General features: G+C 39.0%; 1 protein-coding gene and 1 non-coding gene across 2 annotated transcripts; both read right to left on the reverse strand.

The window, feature by feature from the left end:
• Window positions 1-6,563: 6,563 nt before the first annotated feature.
• On the reverse strand, window positions 6,564-21,649 carry HSPA9 (heat shock protein family A (Hsp70) member 9). Its single transcript, XM_037800836.1, has 17 exons — window positions 21,456-21,649; window positions 19,872-19,930; window positions 19,538-19,625; window positions 18,783-18,964; window positions 18,053-18,177; window positions 17,380-17,453; window positions 17,181-17,287; window positions 16,568-16,730; window positions 16,011-16,103; window positions 12,879-13,088; window positions 11,542-11,769; window positions 10,009-10,113; window positions 9,247-9,364; window positions 8,801-8,895; window positions 8,298-8,390; window positions 8,009-8,149; window positions 6,564-7,664 (listed from the first exon to the last, which is right to left on the reverse strand). Exons 1-17 carry the CDS (start codon window positions 21,534-21,536, stop codon window positions 7,599-7,601), a joined length of 2,028 nt encoding a protein of 675 aa, XP_037656764.1. The 5' UTR covers window positions 21,537-21,649; the 3' UTR covers window positions 6,564-7,598.
• LOC119508653 lies at window positions 12,393-12,462 on the reverse strand. The gene has a single exon (XR_005211550.1). It is a non-coding gene; the product is annotated as a small nucleolar RNA SNORD63 (small nucleolar RNA).
• Window positions 21,650-22,078: the final 429 nt, after the last annotated feature.

The raw sequence follows: 22,078 nt of genomic DNA on the forward strand, positions 1-22,078 counted from the left end.
GAATTATCTTGAGATTACTTATGAGACATGCAAGTTGTGGTTTCAGGTAGTCACTTTTATGTGGGCTTTGAATCTTTTTTTGCATATTATCTCAACTTTGTTCATATCTTGGTATTATACCCCTTTTCCTATTTGGGGAAACTGAGGTAAAGAAAGGTGAAAAGAACTTGCTCAGAGCCACACAGCTAGTTTATGGCTTCCAGACTCCATGTTCAGTGTCCTGTGCATTATAATGCAGCTACCCCATTATCTATATTTTTCTAGGGTGGGGACCCAGTTGGATTTCCTATTTTAGGGCATCTTCTTTCCCCTAGGAAATGAATTTTCCCAGGATGGAGACTTCTTTAGGTTCCACTTTGTAATTTTTAGGCATATGTTCATTCATTCATTCCATAATATTTGTTGAACTCCTACTGTGTGCCAATCAGTGTGCTTAGTGATGGATCTTCTTAAAGTGAATAGTCAGAAACACTGCTTACTGACTGACTAGGAGTCTGCTATGTGTCAAGCTTCCCCTACTTCCTCCCTCCTTGCCCCAGTTCCTACTTTCTACACTGGGTTACCTTGATCTACCTTTCCTGGTCATTTATGTGTTTGTGTTTATAGCATTACTTTAGGTCCATGCATGAAGGTTTTAGACGCTTTCTAGACCAGCTCACAGGCTTGCTTTTCTGTGTAATTCATGCTGAAGTAACCATGGTGACATCCCAGGTAGGATTGGTATTTGTCAACCTTTCAGTCCTTGAAACTTAGTGATTACCAAGATGTGCAACTTGTGTCTTAGAATATTCCAGACCCAGGCAGCCCCCAAAGCTCACCTGTCTACTTGTTGCAATCTCCAATTCTAAATGCAGAGGTAGTCAGAGCGTCAGAGGCAAAAATCTCCAACAGAAGAGATTTGTGAGGAATGGAGCAGGAATGCTATTTCCCTCAGCAAGGAAGTGAAAATTTTTTTTTTTTAATCCTGGTAGCTTCAAAATGGGACCATGACCACCCAGTGTCCAAGAGGAACTTTTTGGGACATAAGGGTGATTACAGATTTTTCAAACTGGTGGAAACAGAGTATGTAACCTCTTTGGACACAGGCTGTTTCTCTGAAAAATGAAGGAATTATGCTTGATGATCTTAGAACTTCTGCCCTAGCTCTAACATTAGGTAATAAAGTTCTATGTTGGAGTATAGGTGACATCCTAGCTAATGGGTGGACATAGGGCAGTAAGGACAGGGATGGATTTTATATGTTGAAAACACCAATAGCAGTTTGAGAACATAGTGCTGTTAGCTACAGAATGAGATAATTGGTTGCTGAGGTGGAGGTCAGTTTGAGCAACCAAGGTGAGGAAGGCAGGGAAGGGTTAACTTGCGAAGGGTTATACCTTTGACTCCTTTGGAAGCCATCAGGATTGTTAGAGGAAAGACCTTTGAAGCTAGGCAGCTTTAGGATTAAACCCCGACTCTGCTTAACTTGGGCAAATCACTTCTTAAACTCTCAGAATCTGTTTTGTATCAGTAAAATGGGTATTCTGCCTTTGTGGGATTATTGTTGGAATACGTAATTTATGTGCAGTGCCTAGTACCATTCCTAGCAAACATATAATCAGTTGACTGTTCGTTCCTTTAATTTTTTAGTTTCCCTTAATTTGTTATTTCTTCTTCCATTCTTTCCACAATCATCTGTTGAAAATTTCACCTCATCATTCTCTAGCAGAAAAAAGTTGAGAAACTGAAGGTAAAGCAGAGCCAAAGTATAATTTCCAGGGATTTGTTTTCTTCTTGTGGAAAGAGGGAGCCAGTAAAATAGATCTGTGGGATTTTTTTTCCCCTGCTTAACTGGCTGGTTTGTTAAAAATTGTTAGAAAGTTGGGTCTTTTCCGAGTCAGAGTTTAAAATATGAGGTATTTATATATACCCTAACTATAATGGTAAAATGAATGGCTTTTTCATCTGGGCCTGGGTATCTGGATAGTGTGTTTTCCCTGCCCCTGATCCTTCAATCCTAGTTCCATAGAGACTTGGTTTTAAAAAAAGACAGACATTTCTGCACCTAGAAAAATAATAGTTTGAAAAATCTCTGAACTAGGCTGTCTCCAAAGTGCTTACACTTCATGAAGTAGGTAGAGATCGATAAAAAGAAGTGTCTAGTCTGCCCTCAAGTTCCTGGCTATGTTTAAGTGTAATGAATTTGAGGAATGCAGTTCTGTAGATTGCATTCTTAAATAAAGAAATCTTACGGTAAGTACAAGCCAATGAAGAGGACCTAAGCTGTGGTGATACAATATAAAACTTCAGGCTTTAAGATTTGTGTAAAATCTATGAATTCATAACAAAACCCAAGTAACCTCATTGGTCTCACCTGTGATTAATGTACCGAATCAACTCATCCTAAAAACTAAGTAAAAGGAAAAGAATTGATTATTTAACCTTCCTTTCCTACATAAACTGTATGTCAGGGTAACTAGATATTTATTATGAGGGGAAGCTTCTCACTATAGAGGTATTCTATCTAAAAAAAAAATGAAGTAGGATACTATAATGTTAATGAAATTAGAGATCTAAGTAATAATCATCTGTGGTTGCTAATATCACAGAAGAGAACCATCCAGAACTATGTACCTTTTAATGGAAGTACATATCACCTGTTAAGTATTCTTGCCAAAAAGTGAATTCGAATCACATCAAGCAAGGACAATGCTTTGGTTTGGTGAAGCTGACAAAATGCAATATATCAGAAATGGACTGGCTTTTAACAATGGGGATTTATTAACTTACAGATTTACAGTTCAAAGGCTGTCAAAATGTCCCAATTAAGGCATCAACCAGCAAGCTTGGGCTTTTCTGTTAGCAAGGCACATGGCAACGTCTGCTTGTCCTTCTCTCCCGGGTTTCATTGCTTCAGCTTCTGGCTGCCCTGTATCTCAGCTTCGTTGGGTGCTCCTCTGAATTTCATCTCTCTGCTTCTTTATGTGTTTTATCCTCTTATAAAGTTCTCCAGTAAGAGGATTAAGACCCACCTTTAATGAGGTGGGTCATATTTCAGTTGAAATAACTTAATCAAAAGGTCCCACCTACAATAGGTCTTCATCTACAGGAATGGATTAAAAGAACATGGCCTTTTCTGGGATACATACAAGCTTCAAACTAACATGGACAGAAGACATTAAATGACACCACAGGGATGCAATCATCAAAATCTAGAATGTAGATTACAGGACCAATGATCCAGTTTCTTCAAAAAAAATGCCAAGGGGAAAAAAGGGTCAGGGAACCCTGTTAAGATTGAATTCCTAAAGGACATGTCAACCAATGTAGGGTGTGGCCCTTATTTGGTTCCTGATTCAAACAAATTGTTTTAAAAATAAACTATTTGGAAAATTTGAGCACTCTGATTGCTATTAAGGAATTGTGAATTTTTTCTTTAGGTATCATAGCAATATTTTCCTATTTCTTAGAAGTCTTTTTGAGGTAGATACTGAAATGTTCATGAGTAACTGTTTATGAGTTTATGATTTCCTGCAAAATAACCCAAGGGAATTTGGGGAAATATAATCAAGAGATAATAAGTTGGTGAATCATACATTAAGAAGTTGAAAAATATGAATTTGAAAGGCCAGTGTGGGCTGAGTGGGGAAGGCTTAATGGAGGTGTTAAGGAAATGCATCGGCAGGATTGAGGGGATGGCAAATGGCAAGGGGGTCGGGGACTTAAGCCAGTTAGGTCTTAAGGCAGATTTGTTTTCCACTTAGGAAACCTGGTTCTTAACACTTTCTAGGTCACAGACTCCTTTGGGAAAACAGTAAAAGCAATGGACCATTTGTCCAGGAAAATTTTCAATCCTGCGTTTTACATCTTTGTGAAATGGTTTGTGGACTCCCAATCCCCACCCTCTGGGGTCACATGGGAGGATCCAAGTACCTCAGTTTAAGAGCTTGTGATTTAGGTGGAACATTTTATTTTCCTGATGTCACTCACAGTTGATGCCTGTTAATCTGACTTGGTGTTCAGCTGCAACCTCCTCTTTATTGTGAAAATTTCCTAACTTGCTGTAAATAAATGGATTTGATGATGGTTCACTGTATTAAACATGGAAATGCTGACATTCAACTGTTTTTGACCTACTGAAAGGGCTGTTTCATGTGGTTTACTTTCCGTAATAGCTAAAATAAGACATCCTTCATGCTATTCATAGATCAACTGATGTACATCACCCCAAAGCTGCTTTGTCCTAGGGTTTGCTTTTACTTATTTCTGTCTTCAGATACTAACTAGAGGACAGGAAGAGAGTATTTATAAAGCAGCCTTAGAATTACAGAAGGGAATGGAATTGCAATGTTATCTGAAATAGTGAAAAGCCTTTCCTTGAAGTTAAGTATTTCCAGATTTGGGGCTCTCTTTTTACTCTCAGCCTTCTCATGCACCATCTTTGGAGAACTTGCTTTTATCTTTTCTGCCCTTTTTTACTACAGGATCACTAGTATATTAAAAATTAAGTCACCCTCAGATTACTTATAAAAGGTACTTTTCTAATGAGGAAATGTGGTGGATCAAAGCAATAGTGGAACAAACTGACCTCCTACTCTCTGGTACATGATACATTAATAAGGAAGCAACACCTATGTAGTAATCCTACCAATAATGTATTATTCTGCCGAGCACAAGGAAAATCCAAACTAAGGGCCATTCTGCAAAACAAATGAATGGCCTGTACCCTTCAAATATGTTCATGTCATGAAAAGTAACAAAAGGCAAAGGAACTATTCTTAGATAAAAGGAGACATTCTAACTAGGTGTAATTTGTGACTCTTGATTTGATCCTGGATAGAAAATAAAAATCGGATGCTATTTAAACAAGTAGGGAAACTTAAATGTAGACAGTATATTAGATAATAGCATTGTATCAAAGTTTTATTTCCTGATTTTGATAGTTGTGGGGAGGATGTCCTGCTCTTACAAGATACATGCTGAAGCATTTAGGGGTGAAGTGCCATGTTCAGAAGGAAATAAATTTTTTTTTTAAAGTGCCATTATATATATAGAGAAAGCAAATGTGACAAAATGTTCATGAATGACTATGTGAAAGGTGTATGTATATTCTTTATACTATTCTTTTAAGAACAGATTTGAAAATATCAAAAAGGCTAAGGAAAAAATTAATCTACTTGGGTAAACAGCAGCATAAAGAACTTTCTCAAGGTTACATAGAATGAGTAAGCAATGGAATTGGACTCTTTACCTAGGAAGTATAAAAAGTTTAAGAGTTGCAAATTTATTTATTCTGGCCACTCCTATTCCCTTTGCCCAAGAAACTCTCAGGCTATGGAAAAAAAGAGGTAGGGTTACGAGGGATAGGGAATGACAGGGACTCAGAGAGTTGTATTTTATGTGTGACATTTCACAACCTTATAAAAATTATGAACCAACTGGTTGAGAGAAGATAGTGAGATAAAATTATAGCTGAAGGCTAGGGAGAAAGGGGGTAAGAGGGCTAGATCACATGAAGCCTGTAGGCTTTAGGAAGAGCCCGGATCAGGAAGGATGTGATCCGGACTTGGAAAGGATCACTGGGTGCTGTGACAAAAGTCCAAGGTAGCCATAGCAAGGGTTATTGTAAATAAGTGGGAAATCAGTTACACTTGCAATAATTTAGGTGGTAATTTATTCTGCAGTGGTGGGAATGGAGATGATGATTCAAGATGTATTTTGAAAGTTGGCAAGAATTACTGACTAGGGTTTTTTTAGTCTGAGTAACTGTTAGCACATTTACTGAAACTGGAAAGGCCATTTAAGGAGGTAGAAACAATAAAATCAGTTCTTAGGACCCCACAAACTTATCACCTAATAAACATTGTGCCTTTCAGAGCTGTTTGTCCTATCAGTATTGATAAGTAACTGAGGGTATCTAACCCAGCAGTTTTTCTACTTTCTAACAGAACCTAAATTTTGATCAAGGAAAGCTGGACTCCTCTCCCCAAGCCCAGGTATTAAAACTTGACTTATGTGAAGTAGTTAATTGTGGTACCTTGGAAACCCATTAGGGGGCTCTTTAGTTACAATGACTGGGAGAGATAAGAGATTTTTAGTGGGCAAGGACTAGCCAAAGATGCTATCTTCCAACACAACACAAAACAATCCTTCACATTGAAGTTGTGCATTGCACAAGGTTTCCACTAGGTGTTAATATGGTTGAAAACTTAGGCTTAGAACTTATTTTTCACATGAATCTCAAGACGTTTTTACATACATGTTAATGAACAAAGAACTTCCAGAAATTAATTTAAAAGGAAGCATTTGGTCAAAGCCCATGTTCTTGATGAGACTCCGTTAAGCACAAGCATATGACAGTAACCTATGAAACACCAAGTCTGCTGGGAGATTTGGGAAATTAACACTTGAGATTAAATTAAAAAAAGATGTCACCTTTCTGCTTCTAAAATTGTCTGTCAGTATGTGATAATTAGAATTACAGCAGAGATCTTGGGGTAAACCAACATACAGGATGGAAGAGCAGCCAATACGGAAAGAACCTGAGCTTCTGATACTGAGCCACTGAAACCACACCTGAGGACTTATTAGTTATTGGTTACTTTATTGTAAGCCAATTCTCTTTTTCCCCCCATGTGCAGCTCTAAGCAGTCTGAAATCATAGATTTACTTTTCATGCCAGGTAGATGATAACTAGAAAACTGTTTCAAAATTCGAAACCAACATAAGGGCTACAAGGAGAGGGAAAAACCCCCACTGAACCAGACTTGTTCTTGGTGACACTGCTCATAATTTCATTATATAATCCCTTTCAAATGTTGAATTTATATTTTTAGCTAATGATAGCAAAATCCTGTATTTCCTTTCAGGGCAGCAAGTATGAGTCATGTTGTAGTACTGAAATTAAATGCCAGGGCCTCTCACCTCACAGGTGAAGATAGCAAGATGCTTTTCATATTTATTATTTTAAAAATCCAAACTGGATCAAAATGAACAATTATCAAGGATACAGGTGCCAGACACACAGGCTATAAGACAGGAAAGTATGCCTTAGGAAAGTTAGGGAGCCTCATCATCACATTGTTTTAAAAACTGTACCCAAGAAATAGTTAGCTTAGCTGTCTATTGAGCTAGCTTCCCTTGCCCTGCTTTCCAACAAGGCATGGCTGGCTTGCCTTGCAAGCCTTAGCAGAAGGACCCCATGTACCTCAGGACAGTATAGCAGCACGCAGCTAACTAGAAGGACCTCATTCCCACATGGTTTCACACCCGTTCTGTGACTGTTGTGTGACACGTCTTAAACCTTAAAAATATGGCCAATTCAGCACAAAACAATGTTAAGTCTTTATGATGATAAATAAATTGTCCTCTCCACTTTTACATGCAGCTGGAAAATGACAGGCTAGGGACAAAACATTGTGAAAAGTTTGTACTGTTGGAATTATCATTCATTAAACGAACATTAGCTAATGGTCACTAAATTTACACATTAAGGGAATTATATATAGAATACTGCAAAAACACAGTAAGACTGAAATTTGCTCCATTTCTGCTCAGGAAGTCCCTTCACTCCCAAGCACCATAACATGTTCTCCTTCATGCTCCAAAGTTTACTGCGACTATTGTTTCTCTTCCTTTTGTTCCCCAGAGCCAGAACTTCCAGAGCCTTCTCGCTCAGATGCCATCTGTTAATTAAACATTTAAGAATTATTCAGATTTAACATTAGGGCTAACAGTTTGTTCTCTGTTGAACTCCCAGATGAAGGAGCCTCAACTCCTGATCCTGTCTCTACCCCACTCTTATACCTTGTACGCTATTATTGGTTTCTGTGATTCTTTCCGTTTGACCCTATCCCCACTCCCAAAGCAGAATCAAGAAGGTGGGACACTTCCAACTCCAATACTCACTCTCAGTTCTATAAATGGCTAGTCTAGGAGCCACCAATGACAGTAATCAAGAACAGTTTTTACATTAACATCAAGTTAGGAGCTAAGTTCTTCATTGTGCAAACCCTCTGCCCTTGTATACCTTTTTGTATGCCATTTCGAAGAGCTTCAAAGATGCCTGCTGAAGGGAGGATGCTGCCTGTCTTATGTTTTCTCCTGTTTCACTATCTTTTCGAGCCAGGAGCTCCCGCATCTTGGAAATCTCTTCTTTTAGCTTGTTGCACTTAAAAAACAAACAAAAATCCTCACTTTTTTCAGGTCTCCAGTTTCATTACTTGTAATAGCAATCAAAGACCACACAGAAAAATGAACGTCACTAACATTGGTGGCAAAGCCTCCCAACTTTTGAATTACTTTATAACATGACTCACCTCATCTGCAGGCAACTGATTCTTGAATTCTTCCATCTTGGTTTCTGTGTCATGAATGATTCCTTCGGCCATATTAACTGCTTCGACTCGTTCCTGAGACAAAGCTTTAGCATTAGTGAAGACCTCCCAATAAAACAAAGTTTGCTGTGTCCACGCTAGGCAAGACAATATGGTAACTGCTGTGTATAGGCAAAGTAAATACAGTAAGATGGAGTAATTAGCATGGTCAGGTACTATGGGACAGCTTTAAGAAGGATTTGAGCTAGATTCTGGAACATAAGAACTTTTATAGGGGAAGACTGAGAATAAATAAGTTATTACACATGTAGGTTACAGAGGAAGGGATAGATTTGGGGTTAAAAAACAACAACAACAACAAACCCCCCCCCCCAAAAAAAACCCAAATGTATAAGATCATTGACACATGTCTGAATTCCCACTTTTACCTCCCAGCTTTAAAAAGATTCAAGCAGCTCAGAAGTGAAATAGCTGAAAGTAATCACCTTCTTTCTCCGATCTTCCTCAGCGTACTTCTCTGCATTTTTAACCATATTTTCAATATCATCTTTGCTTAACCCACCAGAAGACTGGATAACAACTGTTGTGAAAAGAAGACATCTCATTAGTTCCCAGGTATATAGTATATGCCTCTTTTCTCCCTTTATCACATTAAGAAATACTCCTGGCTCAGAGTAGCCAATCTTGATCCAAATTACAAAGAGTGGTACTACTCTGTTATCCTACAATAAGCAGCCCAGAGGCTCTGTGCTTGCCTAGTTTTGGGGAATAAATACCAATCAATGTGAATCTGATAACAAAGAAAAGCAGCAAAGATGAATCATCATTCTTCCCTAAAGTGTGCAGAAAAAGATATGCACAACCTCATTCCCAAGAGAAAGGAACTCTAAGGTTCCTCGCCTTACTCTTACAGTCTGATAAGAGGACTTACTCTGCTGCTCCCGTCCTGTGCCCTTATCTTTGGCAGAAACGTGAACGATCCCATTGGCATCAATGTCAAATGTAACTTCAATCTGAGGGACTCCACGAGGGGCTGGGGGAATTCCAATCTAAAAATCCAAAATTATCAAGGGTAAGCTCCCATCACAGGAGTCCAGTACCATTTTGCCAAACCTTCAGTCTTCCAGGAAACAGTTTACTTGGTTCCTGGGAGGAACAAGTAAGACCTTCACTTAATTAAATTTACAAAAACATCTGTAAGTAAGGATAATTTCATTGCTGCCTGAAATAAACAAGACTCATACTGGTGAAGGTTGGTTATAAGTAACCATCATAAATGGCTGTGTGTACTTGGGGGCCCATGTGAGAGCAAACCTTCCCACCACCCTTCATCTCACCAAGAACCAACAAGCAATGCCAGTAAAGAAACAAAAATGTCTTTTAAGTTAGTCATCAGGAGAAATCAGAATTTTTTTCCAATTAGCACTGTTTTCTGAATTATTTCCCTGGCTCTTACATTTATAAACTTCGTGATGAAATTCCTAAGTGGTAAGGAACAACCAAGGCTTTCAGATAAAAACTGAAGCCATGGGTTTCCAGTAGCAGAATTCTTCTGTCCACCTTCTAAGGTAACAGTGCCTAATGTCTGTGTATGTCAGTGGTTTACAGTAAAATTTTTAGAGAACAGAATATAGTCTAATATTATGATGAAAAGATAATGAAGGGCAAAGTATTTGAAATTCATGATATGTACCAAAGTAAACTGTCCAAGAAGTTTGTTGTCTCCAGCCATTTCTCTCTCACCCTGACAGACTTTAATCTCCACTTGTGTCTGTCCATCAGCAGCTGTAGAGAATACCTGGGGAAGAAAGAACCTTCTTGGGTTGGAAGTCCCAAAATGCAAACCAGAGAAAAAAATTCACATCCTAACACTGAAAGGAACCTAATGCACACTACTTTCAGGACAATGGTTAATGTCTGTGCAAGGAAAAGGAGTAGGATTAGGACAGCAAAACAGCACACAATAGCTATTATTTCAGCTAAGCAAATGCAAAGTACAAAGAGGCTGCATTAGCACAGAAAGCTTTAAGAAAAAGAGCTAAAAAACAAGATTTGGAAACATGCTCATCTAGGGAAACAAGTCAGAGACAGATGTATCTTGTGCTCAGTCACAGAAGCTACCACACACTTTTCTTCAGAATGATCACTGTACAAATAGAGTAATAGCCATAGATTTTCAAAAAACAAATATCAAAATTGGGAAAATCAGGAAACAGTCTCGGCTAGGCCATTCTTTTTACTGCCTTTGAGAACAGAAGAGTACTGGGAGTTCAGTTCCAAATGCTGGGGGCTCCTTTTGTCAGATTATTCTAATTCTGTAAAGGAGACACTATTGATGCCCTCCCTCCAATCATCTCATTGCTGGCTGAAAAGGGGAACTTCCTCAGAAAAAAAAGAGAAGACAGCAATAAACAAGATTCTTAGCAACCACAGTCAACTAGTCTGTACTGCTGTACCAAAAGCAAAATTTTCTGGAAAAGCTCACACAAAAAAAGTGGCTGCAATCGTATCTGTGCCAGTTTGAATGTATTATGTCCCCCAAACGCCATTATCTTTGATGTAATCTTGTGTAGGTGGACCTATCAGTGTTAATTAGATTGTAATTCTTTGAGTGTTTCCATGGAGATGCGCCCCACCCAACTGTGGGTGATGACTCTGATTGGATAATTTCCATGGAGGTGTTGGCCCACCCATTGGGTGGGTCTGAATTAAATTACTGGAGCACTATATAAGATCAGACAGAAGGAGCAAGCTGCTACAGCCAACAGGCATGCTTTGAAGAAAGCACAGGAGCTGCAGATGAGAGACAGTTTGAAGATGGCCGTTGAAAGCAGACTCTTGCTCCAGAGACACTGAGAGAAGACAAATATCCCAAGTGCAACTAAGAGTGACATTTTTGAGAAACTGCAGCCTAGAAAGGAACGTCCTGGGAGAAAGCCATTTTGAAACCAGAACTTTGGAGCAAATGCCAGCCACGTGCCTTCCCAGCTAACAGAGGTTTTCCAGACACCATTGGCCATCCTCCAGTGAAGGTACCTGATACTGATGTGTTACGTTGGACACTTTATGGCCTTAAGACTGTAACTGTGTAACCAAATAAACCCCCTTTTATAAAAGCCAATCCATCTCGGGTGTTTTGCATTCTGGCAGCATTAGCAAACTAGAACAATATCCCTCACACAGAATCTAATTATCTCTGCAAAAAGTAGGGAGGAATGATTCTTACCTGGCTCTTCTTGGTTGGAATAGTGGTGTTCCTGTTAATAAGTTTAGTAAAGACACCTCCCAAAGTCTCAATACCCAGAGACAGGGGAGTGACATCCAGAAGCAATACATCTGTGACATCACCAGCCAACACACCTCCCTGGATGGCAGCTCCAATGGCCACAGCCTCATCAGGATTGACAGCTTTACTTGGGGCTCGGCCAAAAAGATCCTGCACTGTCTGCTGAACCTGTGCATGGAAGACAAAGAATCTGTCACTTACCATGCAAGGGTACTGACTGAGCAGAAGGTGTTGAGCATCCCTAGCCTCAACAGACTGCTCCAGATTCAAGAATGTTTTCTCCAACTACTATTTTGTAGTTGGGTTAATGATCCGATATAAACATATCATGTAGGTAATATTCATATACTTTACTCAAGTAAGTATCTCATTCATAGCCCTTTTAACTTGGGAAGAATTTGCCTAAGATTTATCTCACATCCTATATAACATAAAAACATCAGAAATAGAGAATACAGGCAAAGGCCTTTAGAGATAGGACAATACAAGTCTTCATCTGATACCTTCCTATTAACTGACACCAATGTAGGAAATGTTCTTCCCCCATGCTTATTTTACTAGTGCTAAGGAAAAGTGCCATTACATATTATCTGCAGTAATTAATAACATAAAGGTATTCATTCTCCTGGCCCCAGGTCTCTTTTTTTTTTTCCTCAAATTTATTCCAAGCACATTTTCCTAGGCCCACATAATTACCAAAGCTAACATTAAGAAAATACCAAAGTTGCCAACTCTGACACAAGATAATTCTGTTCAGGGAACAAAGCAAGAATTGCGTCTTCAAAAGATTCTGTGCTCAGTCATTAGTTTTCCACACACGTCTTTTCAGAATGATGTGTTGAATAAAATGCATCATTGCACAAATCTTTGTTGAAGAGACACAATCAGAAACATCGTGTTGCAGACAGATGTCTCAGAGATCTAAAGGCTAGTCAGCAACAACAGTTTAAGCTATCTTTTATCTTAAATATTGTTTCATTCCTAAAAATTCTGAAAAACTGAAGCTCAGGACCCTCCTGAGAATATAATCCAAAGATATTCTGCCCTTCCTAGTCCCTTTTCTTATAGTCTTCAAAAATAAATAAATAAATACATAAAAGAGGGAAAAAAAAAGATCCTGAAGAAAACACTTTAGTGATGACTCCTCTTTCATGGCATCCTGGCAGAATGGGCCGCATGTTCATGTCCCTACACCACACAAACTACCTGACTTACGAAATGAAAGCATTATATGCTGGCCCTCCCTCCTCTCCATACCAAGAATTCTATGTTCATACCTTGGGCATCCTGGTCATGCCACCAACAAGAATCACTTCTCCTATGTCGCTCTTGCTGACTTCTGCATCTTGCATGGCTTTCTGGCATGGGGCAACAGTTCTCCGGATTAGGTCACCGACAATCCCCTCAAACTGAGCCCGGGTCAGCTTCATGTTCAAATGCTTGGGTCCAGAAGCGTCCATTGTAAGATATGGCAAGTTGATGTCAGTCTGCAAAGGAAAAGTGGGCAAGAGATACTTGTGGTTACATTTCTTTATTATTTCAATTAAAATAAAACCATATCCTAGGAAGGGAGACTTGGAAAGCTACAGAGAGGGTCAGACCTACTTTAAATGAAACACCCCCAAAGACAGTGACCCTTTAAGATACAACCTCTGACCTCCCCAAAGGCAAGCACCACACTATCTGTTTCAATGAAGTCTCTGAAGTTATTAATAATAAAGAATCAAACGGACAAGCAGGAAATATCCCAATTAATGAAATGAAGAACTGTCCCACCACCAAGTATACATCAAGAATTATACTAACATTTTCTCCATCAAGTTTTGGAGAAACATTCCACATACATGAAATAGAAAATATCAAAATGTAAGCCATGAAACAAATAACCTGCCACCAATCCTGGCTTTGTAAGTTTCAGGAAGACAGTAAGAAAGCTACAGAAATGCTCTTATTAACGAGAAGTACAAGGACTGACTTGAACTGCCACCACATCCAAAGAGCAGCTAACTTTGCTACGGTCAAACAATGTGGGATCTGCTATTTAATAAACCACAAATCCTAATAAAGCATGTTGTCTTAATAATGTTCAATTAAGAATATTTAGACTAACAAAATTAATCACTGAGTATGTTGAAGACAGCTGTCCCAGAGGTGTTTCATCAGGTTCAGAATGATCTCAGGCCGCCTTCCCTACAACTTCACATCAAAGCAAGGCCAGCACAGAGTCAAGACTGAGGGGAGCAGATCCTTAACCACCTTTCTTTAGAAGAGAATATCCTAGACATTTAAATGCTTAACAAATACTGTCAACACACTGTCTGTAGAAATAAAGTGATGTTGCTTTGACCATTTCCTTCTTTGTGACGTTAATAAACCAAATCAGAAAATAGTATTTAATTATCCAAACCATGTTAATCCAATAGAAGTTTCTGTGTTCTCTGTCCAATTCAGTAGCCACTAGCTATGTATGGCTACTCAGTGCTTGAAATGAGGCTACTGCAAATAAGCATGGTTTTAAATTTTATTTAATTTAAACTTTATTTAATTTAAATTAAATTAATGCCTACTGCATTAATAGAGATCTAAACCCTAAAAATCAATGACAATTTGAACAACTTCAGGACTACCAACTCTCAACTCTAAAGCCAGGCCATCACAAAGTTCTGTCCTGCTTATCTCCTCTATTTCTCTAAAATCCAACCACTTTTCTCACTACCACACTCTAGTCCATGCTCCCCTTCTCATAACTGGATGTGCTACAGTAGCCTCTCAACATTTCCCAACATCCAGTCAGGCTGCCCTCAGACATGCAATCCCCCACCAAACAATTCTCCACTTCACCTCAGTCAGAGCACTTTTCACAACTCCAAATCTGACCATGGCACTACCCCCAACTTAAAACTTCAGTAGTTTGTACTTTCTCATGTCAGGACAGACATCAAATCTGAAATCTATAAAGCCTCTAGCCTCATCTTCCATGCTGACCCCTCCCATTCTTGGTCCTTCAGTCACAGGGGTCTTCTTTCAATTGCTCTCCATTTCACCCCAGAGACTCATAAGTGCTGTTTCCTTCATCTTTTCCTGGTCAATTCATCTTTTAGAAGCTAGTCTTGACAAACCAAACACCTAAGTGAGGTTTCTCCATTATATACATAATCTTTCCTTTGTACACTTGTTACATTTATAATAACTTACACTAAGAGTACTTACCATTTTTTACACATTGTTGTTCTAAACATGTTATATGTATTAATTTGGTAATCCTCAAAGCTCTAATGGGGGACTGCCACTGTTATCCTCATTTTGTAGATAAGAGGTGAAAACAAGCAAAATGTGTTAAGTAATTCATCCAAAATCACTCAGCTAAAAAAAAATGAATTAGGGATTTGAACCCTAGCAGTCTGGCTGCAGAGCCTGCACTCAAACTCTACACCACACCGCTTGTTGGTTTACATTTATTTACACAATTTTCTGATCAGCAGCCACAAACTAACAATATATTGTCTTGCCAAGTTCAGCCATTCCATATTATAGCAGAGAAAAAGCTATAAGACTGTACCACTTTGTAACTTTTCACACACACTTAAAAAAAGAAATCCAAGTTTCACTGGTGGTTAATTAGCAGCAACTACTTTACTAACACAATGACAGGTGCTATAAATACAAATACTTCTTCCCTCTCCCTCCTATAACCCAAGAACCCAGAAACTTATCTCCTGCCTTCCATTTTGGTGGATCTCAGAGTTAACCCGAACATGCTTTGTATAATTCTGTTCTGAAGTGGTAAAAGCAATGTTAAGCTTCACCTCTCACAACTGGATTAAAAGAAACTGACATCTTAAAGAGGAACTGAACAAATCTGAAGCTCACAGAAGGAAACAGGCAGATATACCCCAGCTTTCAGCCAGGTTTCACAGCTTATTTTGTAGATTAAGGATACAAATAATTAAAATGAGGGACAATTAGACTCCCGCAATTTAGGATGAGAGGTGGTGTTTTGAGTGAAGACAGCAGCCATTCTGACTTAGTGTGGTATTTTCTAGGCTAGTAATTCTAATTTTATACACTACTAACTAGGAGATTTAAAAAGTCAACATGAAGCAACAACAGCAATGCCTTTAACTTAAAGGCAAACAAGTATACCCACTGCTTATCAAATCTCAATATAATTACAGTTATTATTTGGATCCAATAAGCACAACTTCTAATTTGAGTGGTTAAAAAATTTTAGCTCCTTCACAAAAAACAAACTGAAGACTATACTGCTTCTTTGCTCACATGGCTTTTCTCCCCCCAATTCGAAAACAAAAAAATACTGACCAGACTGACACTGGGCCAATTAGGATATGCTATTCAAATAAACTCAAGCTGAAAATTTCCCAGACTGCTGGGATTTGTCCATGTCTTACCTGTACAGATGAAGAGAGTTCACACTTGGCCTTCTCAGCCGCTTCCCGCACCCTCTGAAGTGCCATATTGTCTTTGGTCAAATCAACCCCTGTCTATAAAATAGAAAGTAAAGACACACAATGTAAGTGAGGTGATGAATAACCAGTAAAACCGCAGGAAGAAGCTGGACCAACACAAACTGGAGTCACACCTTTATAAGCAAGCATTAGAGAATTACTTTTTATTCCCCTTTAAAAATCAATAAAAGATAAACCCATATTGAGAAGGGTATCTGTGCCTGCAGCCAGGAAGCTGAACTGATGCTTGGTTCTTCTCAGCCCTAGGATTCTAGATCAAAAATGGAGTTTCTACAATTCCTTTTCCACTGAATGCCATTAACTCTGTTGCCTGTCCCAATGTGAAGCTACAGTAACCAGAATGGTTCAATCCACTGAACCAGAAGTGCAAAAGAACTCCCTATTAAGGGGAAAAAACTGTAAACAAAGCAAGCATCAATCTCAACAAAAAGAAACTCTTAATATCCTAAATCTACATAATAACCACACTGGTAACTAACCTCTCTCTTGAACTCCTTCACAATGTGTTGTAGCAAGGCCTGGTCAAAGTCTTCACCACCTAAGAAAGTATCTCCATTGGTGGATTTTACCTCAAACACTCCTTTTTGAATTTCCAGAATAGAAATATCGAAGGTTCCACCACCTAAATCATATACAGCAATGCTAGAAATAAAAAAGAAGACATTAAGGAACAGATCCTGTCACACAGACATAAATTTCCATAACCAAATAAAAACCTTAAGTCATTTTCCTGAAGTATAAGTAATTATGAAATTTGAGAAATGCCTAACTAACATGTCTGTTAACACATGGTCTTAATACCTAAAAAATAAAACATAGGTGAAATGAAAGAAATTCATATTTCAAAGGCAATAAAACTGACAGTATTCAACCACACGTTTGGATGAACATTTGCTAACATGCATATCCAGGCAAAAATTACTACAGCCCAGTACTTACAAGAACGGTCTTGAAATGAATGAAAATACAAACCATGCAGCCTTGAAGGTTAAGGCTCAGTCACCAAGAAATCAAGGAGATGATTAGGGTAAGCCTCATGGACCCATGAATTTAGTTTCACACATCCAGGTCGAATTTACTGCACAAACTTACATTTTATCTTCTGATTTGTCTAGACCATAGGCCAGAGCAGCAGCTGTGGGTTCATTAATCACTCGAAGAACATTTAGTCCAGATATCTGACCAGCATCCTTAGTGGCCTAGAGAAAAGAAAGAAAAAAGCATTTTTCCCACTCTTGCCTCCACTTAGGCACCATTAATTTTCATGAATAAGAATACAAATTGACCTCACCTGTCTCTGAGAGTCATTGAAATAAGCTGGGACTGTGATCACAGCATTTTTTGCTGTGTGTCCCAAGTAATTTTCTGGAAAAGAATAGAATTCAATCATGAGATTTTGTTAGAGAAAGTAGGCAAAAGAATTACTAATATAGTTTAACAATGTATGTCACCATCTTTTGGAGCCACAGATAACACCAAATGGTTTTTCAGCATGTGACCTGACACATGCAGAAAACTTCTAGGAAAATGTTCCAATTAAAGATACTGGCTGAAATTCCAATATCTCACCTTCAACATTTTAACACAATGTTTACCTTTTATGAAAGTATTAAAATGTTTAATAAAATAATTTATCAAGCTATGAGCACATAGCCTATCATTGGCAACAGCCTACTTTCAAACTTAAAATGGCCACTAGTTTTCTTCAAATGGAAAGGTGTAAGTTTTAGCTAAAAGGGAAAAAAGCTTAATGTGTAGCCTCCTGGCTTTCAATACAGAACACTAACCTCCTAGTGAAAATAAAGAAAACAAGCAAGCCACCATTAGACAACTGGAAGATATATTCAACCTGGAGGAAAAGTATGAAGATTAACAGTTTCGCTATTCCTAGCTTTTCTGTGTAAGGGCACAGAAAACCTAGCCCACCTCTCTGAACCTTTCCAGATATTAACAGACTCCCTCACCTGCAGTCTCCTTCATCTTCATCAACACAAATGCTCCAATTTGACTTGGAGAATAGAGTTTTCCATGAGCTTCAACCCAGGCATCACCATTGGAGGCACGAACAATTTTAAAGGGAACATTTTTACTGAAGGACACAAAAATTGTATTTGAGAAAACTTGCCAGTTTAAATACTAGAAGGTTACCATACATTATGAATGTTCACTCTGCATCCCAAGAGACCCAAGGCCAACAAATGACAACTTTAGAAATGTTATTTAATGGAAACCTTTAGAAAGCAATAGCTAACGTGTAAAAACATCCTAATGAAGAAAGAACATTATTCACTTCCCACAAAACGAAAGATTTCCACAACACGAAACCAACTATACTTGGACTATTTTTAACCTGAAAAAAGCAAAACAATACACAACATTACCAAAAAAACCCAAACCCCCAAGTTGGTTTTTTTTTTGCATAGATACATCAGATCAATATGTGAGGGACGCCAATTTACATAGTCCATGAATGCCCTGCAACCTAGCCAAATTTTCACATATCACATCAATATATGCCAAAGACCTAGTACGTGAAGAAAATGAATTTTTAAAAAGAGATAGTTTTGGCAGGGGCAAAAGTTTACCCCCAGAGACAATATATAAAGTGACTAAGGCAAGGTACTCCAGGACTCCTGATAAACGGGCTGAAAGATTCTTCTGTATGACTCGTGCAAAAACGGCTTTTGTGCTTACATATCTTTCTGTACTTCAGAGTCATCATATCGCCGGCCAATAAGACGCTTGGTGGCATAGAATGTGTTGTTTGGGTTGGTGACAGCCTGTCGCTTGGCCGGCATACCAACAAGACGCTCACCATCTGCTGTAAAGGCCACAACTGAAGGGGTGGTTCTGGCACCTTCGGCATTCTCCAGCACCTAAAACTCCCAAGATTATACAGAATGAGGTTCCAATCATCACTAACTTTGTATCAATTGTTTAAGACACAAAACAAATACCAAACCACAAAACAAATGCTCAAGATCAGTAAGCATGCCTTACCGCTCTGTGACTACTGACAGAACTACCTACTAAAGGAGGCAGTAAACATTTAAAGTATCTTTACTCCTTTGCTTCAAAACAACTTCTTAAAATTAAAAACTAAAAACATAAACCACCACAAAAAGTAACAATAAAAAAAAAAAAACAGGACAAAGAAATACAGACAAGGTCTTCCATATCGAATCGTCACTCATTCTTTTATTTAGAAGAAAACACTTAAATTTTATCTTGGGAAGTCAAATACATTCAATGGTAAACACGGGAACATAGTGCCATTAATTAAGCACAAAGGTTCACTTCACAAGAACCTTTAAGAAACTAAAAGCAGCTTTTAAAATACAAACCAGGGAATCACTAAGTGTTGGCTACCTATTCAAGCCAAAGGACCCAGAATTCTGAATCAGGTACTAGTTACGAATACATGACCCAGAGCTTCCAATCATGCTCACCTTTGCTTGTTTACCTTCCATAACTGCCACACAGGAGTTGGTAGTACCCAAATCAATACCAACAACTGCTCCCTTGATTGCTTCTGATCTGTAAGATATTTACGATAATGTCATGGTTATCATTATCTTAATCTCCAAAATGACTGCAGGAAGAAATGCATAAGAAAGTAACATTTTTAAGAGAGTTGATAGAAGCACGTTACATACTCTTTTATAAATAAATATGGATATGTAATGTTTTTTTACCTAAGAGGAGAAGTTACTAACAAATTAGAGCCCACTACTTTGGGATTTAATACGCTTCATCTCCCAAATGAAATGAAATTACACTTACGCGTAGTCCCGCCTTGAAATAATTCTAAAAGCCTTGTGACTAAGGCCATTCCAGCCATCCTAAAAAAGAAAAAAAAAATTGCATCAATTTTTTGAGGACATAATGTTGAGTGAAATAAGTGAGACACAATAGGAGAAACACTGCATGTTACCATTAATGTGAACTCTTGAAAAATGTAAAACAAGTGTTTTTTGGGGGGTATGGTACGAGCATATTGGAAGCAATGAAATTACTTCAGGATATTTGTTTTTGCTATTCCTTTATTTTGTTTTAAAATTTTTTTTTAATTTTTTGATAAAGTTAAAAAAATTGCACCAGCCATCAACTACGTAAGAAAACTGGACCTGTTCTAAATTTATTCTTTCAAGGAACACTTGAAAGTTTGAAACTTTCATTTAATTAACTGAATGATTAACATATATAATATAAATCACTGTGGAATAAAATGGTTTTCCTTGTACAAGGTATTATGGTATTAAAACAGCAAATTTTAGTGAAGAGAGCATGAAATCCCCCAAATAAGTTAGATAAAAATAACTGGACAAAGTTGTCCTGTATTACAACATAATTTCCCAACCGAGGCACTACTACATATTGAACCAAATCTTTGTTGCAGAGGAATGTTTTAGCACTTGTAGGATATTTAGGAGTATCCTCCGCCTCTACCGGCTGGAAACTAGTGCCACCCCTCTCAAGTTGTGGTAACCAATAGGGCCTCTAGGCATTGCCAGACATCCCCTGAAGGTAAAAATTGCCCCCACGCAAAGTCTGTAGCACAAATATAGATTTAAATTACCCAAAGACACTTTCTGTGACCTTCGTTTAAAAAAGGTCAGGATTACTAATCTTGTGGAGTCATTTAAAAAACAACAGATTTCAGGAGTGGCCTCCAACAAGGATGAAAAACACTTGTCGAAACCAAACCTCCAAACCTTCCTTAAATCCCACCTGAACGCAAAAAGAAATACAACCCCCATTCTCCAAAGATAGGTTTTGGCTACAGATTATAATGAGCAACCACACCACAGCCTGTCCCTAGATTTGCTTATTTTTCGGAAATAACGACGAAGACAATTTTATACCAAGCATTTTAGGATACTAACTAGAAAAACGTTCCTAAACAATAAACCAGAAACCTGCTTTTCGACTTACTACCTAGTTTTTTTCTTTCTTCATTTCATCACAGAACTAAGATCCCTGCACACTCTGCATTTTACATGTGCGGGAAGGGTAGCTGTCCTTCGACTATTAAATGAAAATAAAACCTAGCGAAGCAGCCCCTTCCCAAAAGACTGCAGCCCTCGCCGTCAAAGACAAACCTGTTCAACAAGCTACAGAACGGACTTTTAAATCCATTACCCGCTACCCACGAGACTACATCGCGGCGGGTGTGACTCAGCAGGGCCCGAGGAATGGAGACAGAAACATGAAAAAGGCCTTGGACCCGCAACATTAATTACACATGGTCCGTTATCTTCCTTTCTTCCAGATTTCATCCACAGAATTCTGACCCCTAAGGGCGAGATCTGCCGCACTGAGGCCCAAGGCCATAAACCCCTTGGGAAAGGCCCGGTAGCTCTTCACCTGGTGGCGGGAGGCCGCGGAACTCCGGGAGGCTGGGGAGCGGACAAGACGGGCAGCTGCGGCTCGGCTGGCACTTATCATGGCGACTAGACTGTAGAAATACAAACCAAGCAACAAAAAGGCGCTCGGACCACCGGGAAGTGCGCGGCACAGCAGTGGCAACCCTTCTGGAAACCTCCAACCACGTGGGGTGGGGAGGGCGGTGTTAATCAATGCGTCTCGCAGATCCGCTCTTCCACTGAGGCGTCGCCGGCGCCGCCTGACTAGAGACTACCTGACCGTCGTTCCCGGAATCACGGCGTATGGATAATGTACTCTGCAACATGATAGTTGGAAAAACCGTGTTCTTCCTTTCTGGTAGCGGTGGGCCTGGGCTCAGTGTAAGGCGACCGGGCTAAAAGCAATATGAAGGCAGCAACTCAGACAGCCCCGGTCCTCGGCGGCAAAAAAAGACTCAAGGTCACACGGATTGCAAGCGGATTGCAATCGCCTTGCGTCAGGCGATGGAAGGAGGAGCCTGCTGCACCTGCGCAGTTGACATCCGATTAGGACTGGCGCGCATGTGCGCAGGGAGTGGCGGAAAACAGGGGTGGAGACTAACTGCAGCACTCATTGGATGTACC

The sequence above is a fragment of the Choloepus didactylus genome, chromosome 13, assembly GCF_015220235.1.
Source record: "Choloepus didactylus isolate mChoDid1 chromosome 13, mChoDid1.pri, whole genome shotgun sequence".
Classification (NCBI taxonomy): domain Eukaryota; kingdom Metazoa; phylum Chordata; class Mammalia; order Pilosa; family Megalonychidae; genus Choloepus; species Choloepus didactylus.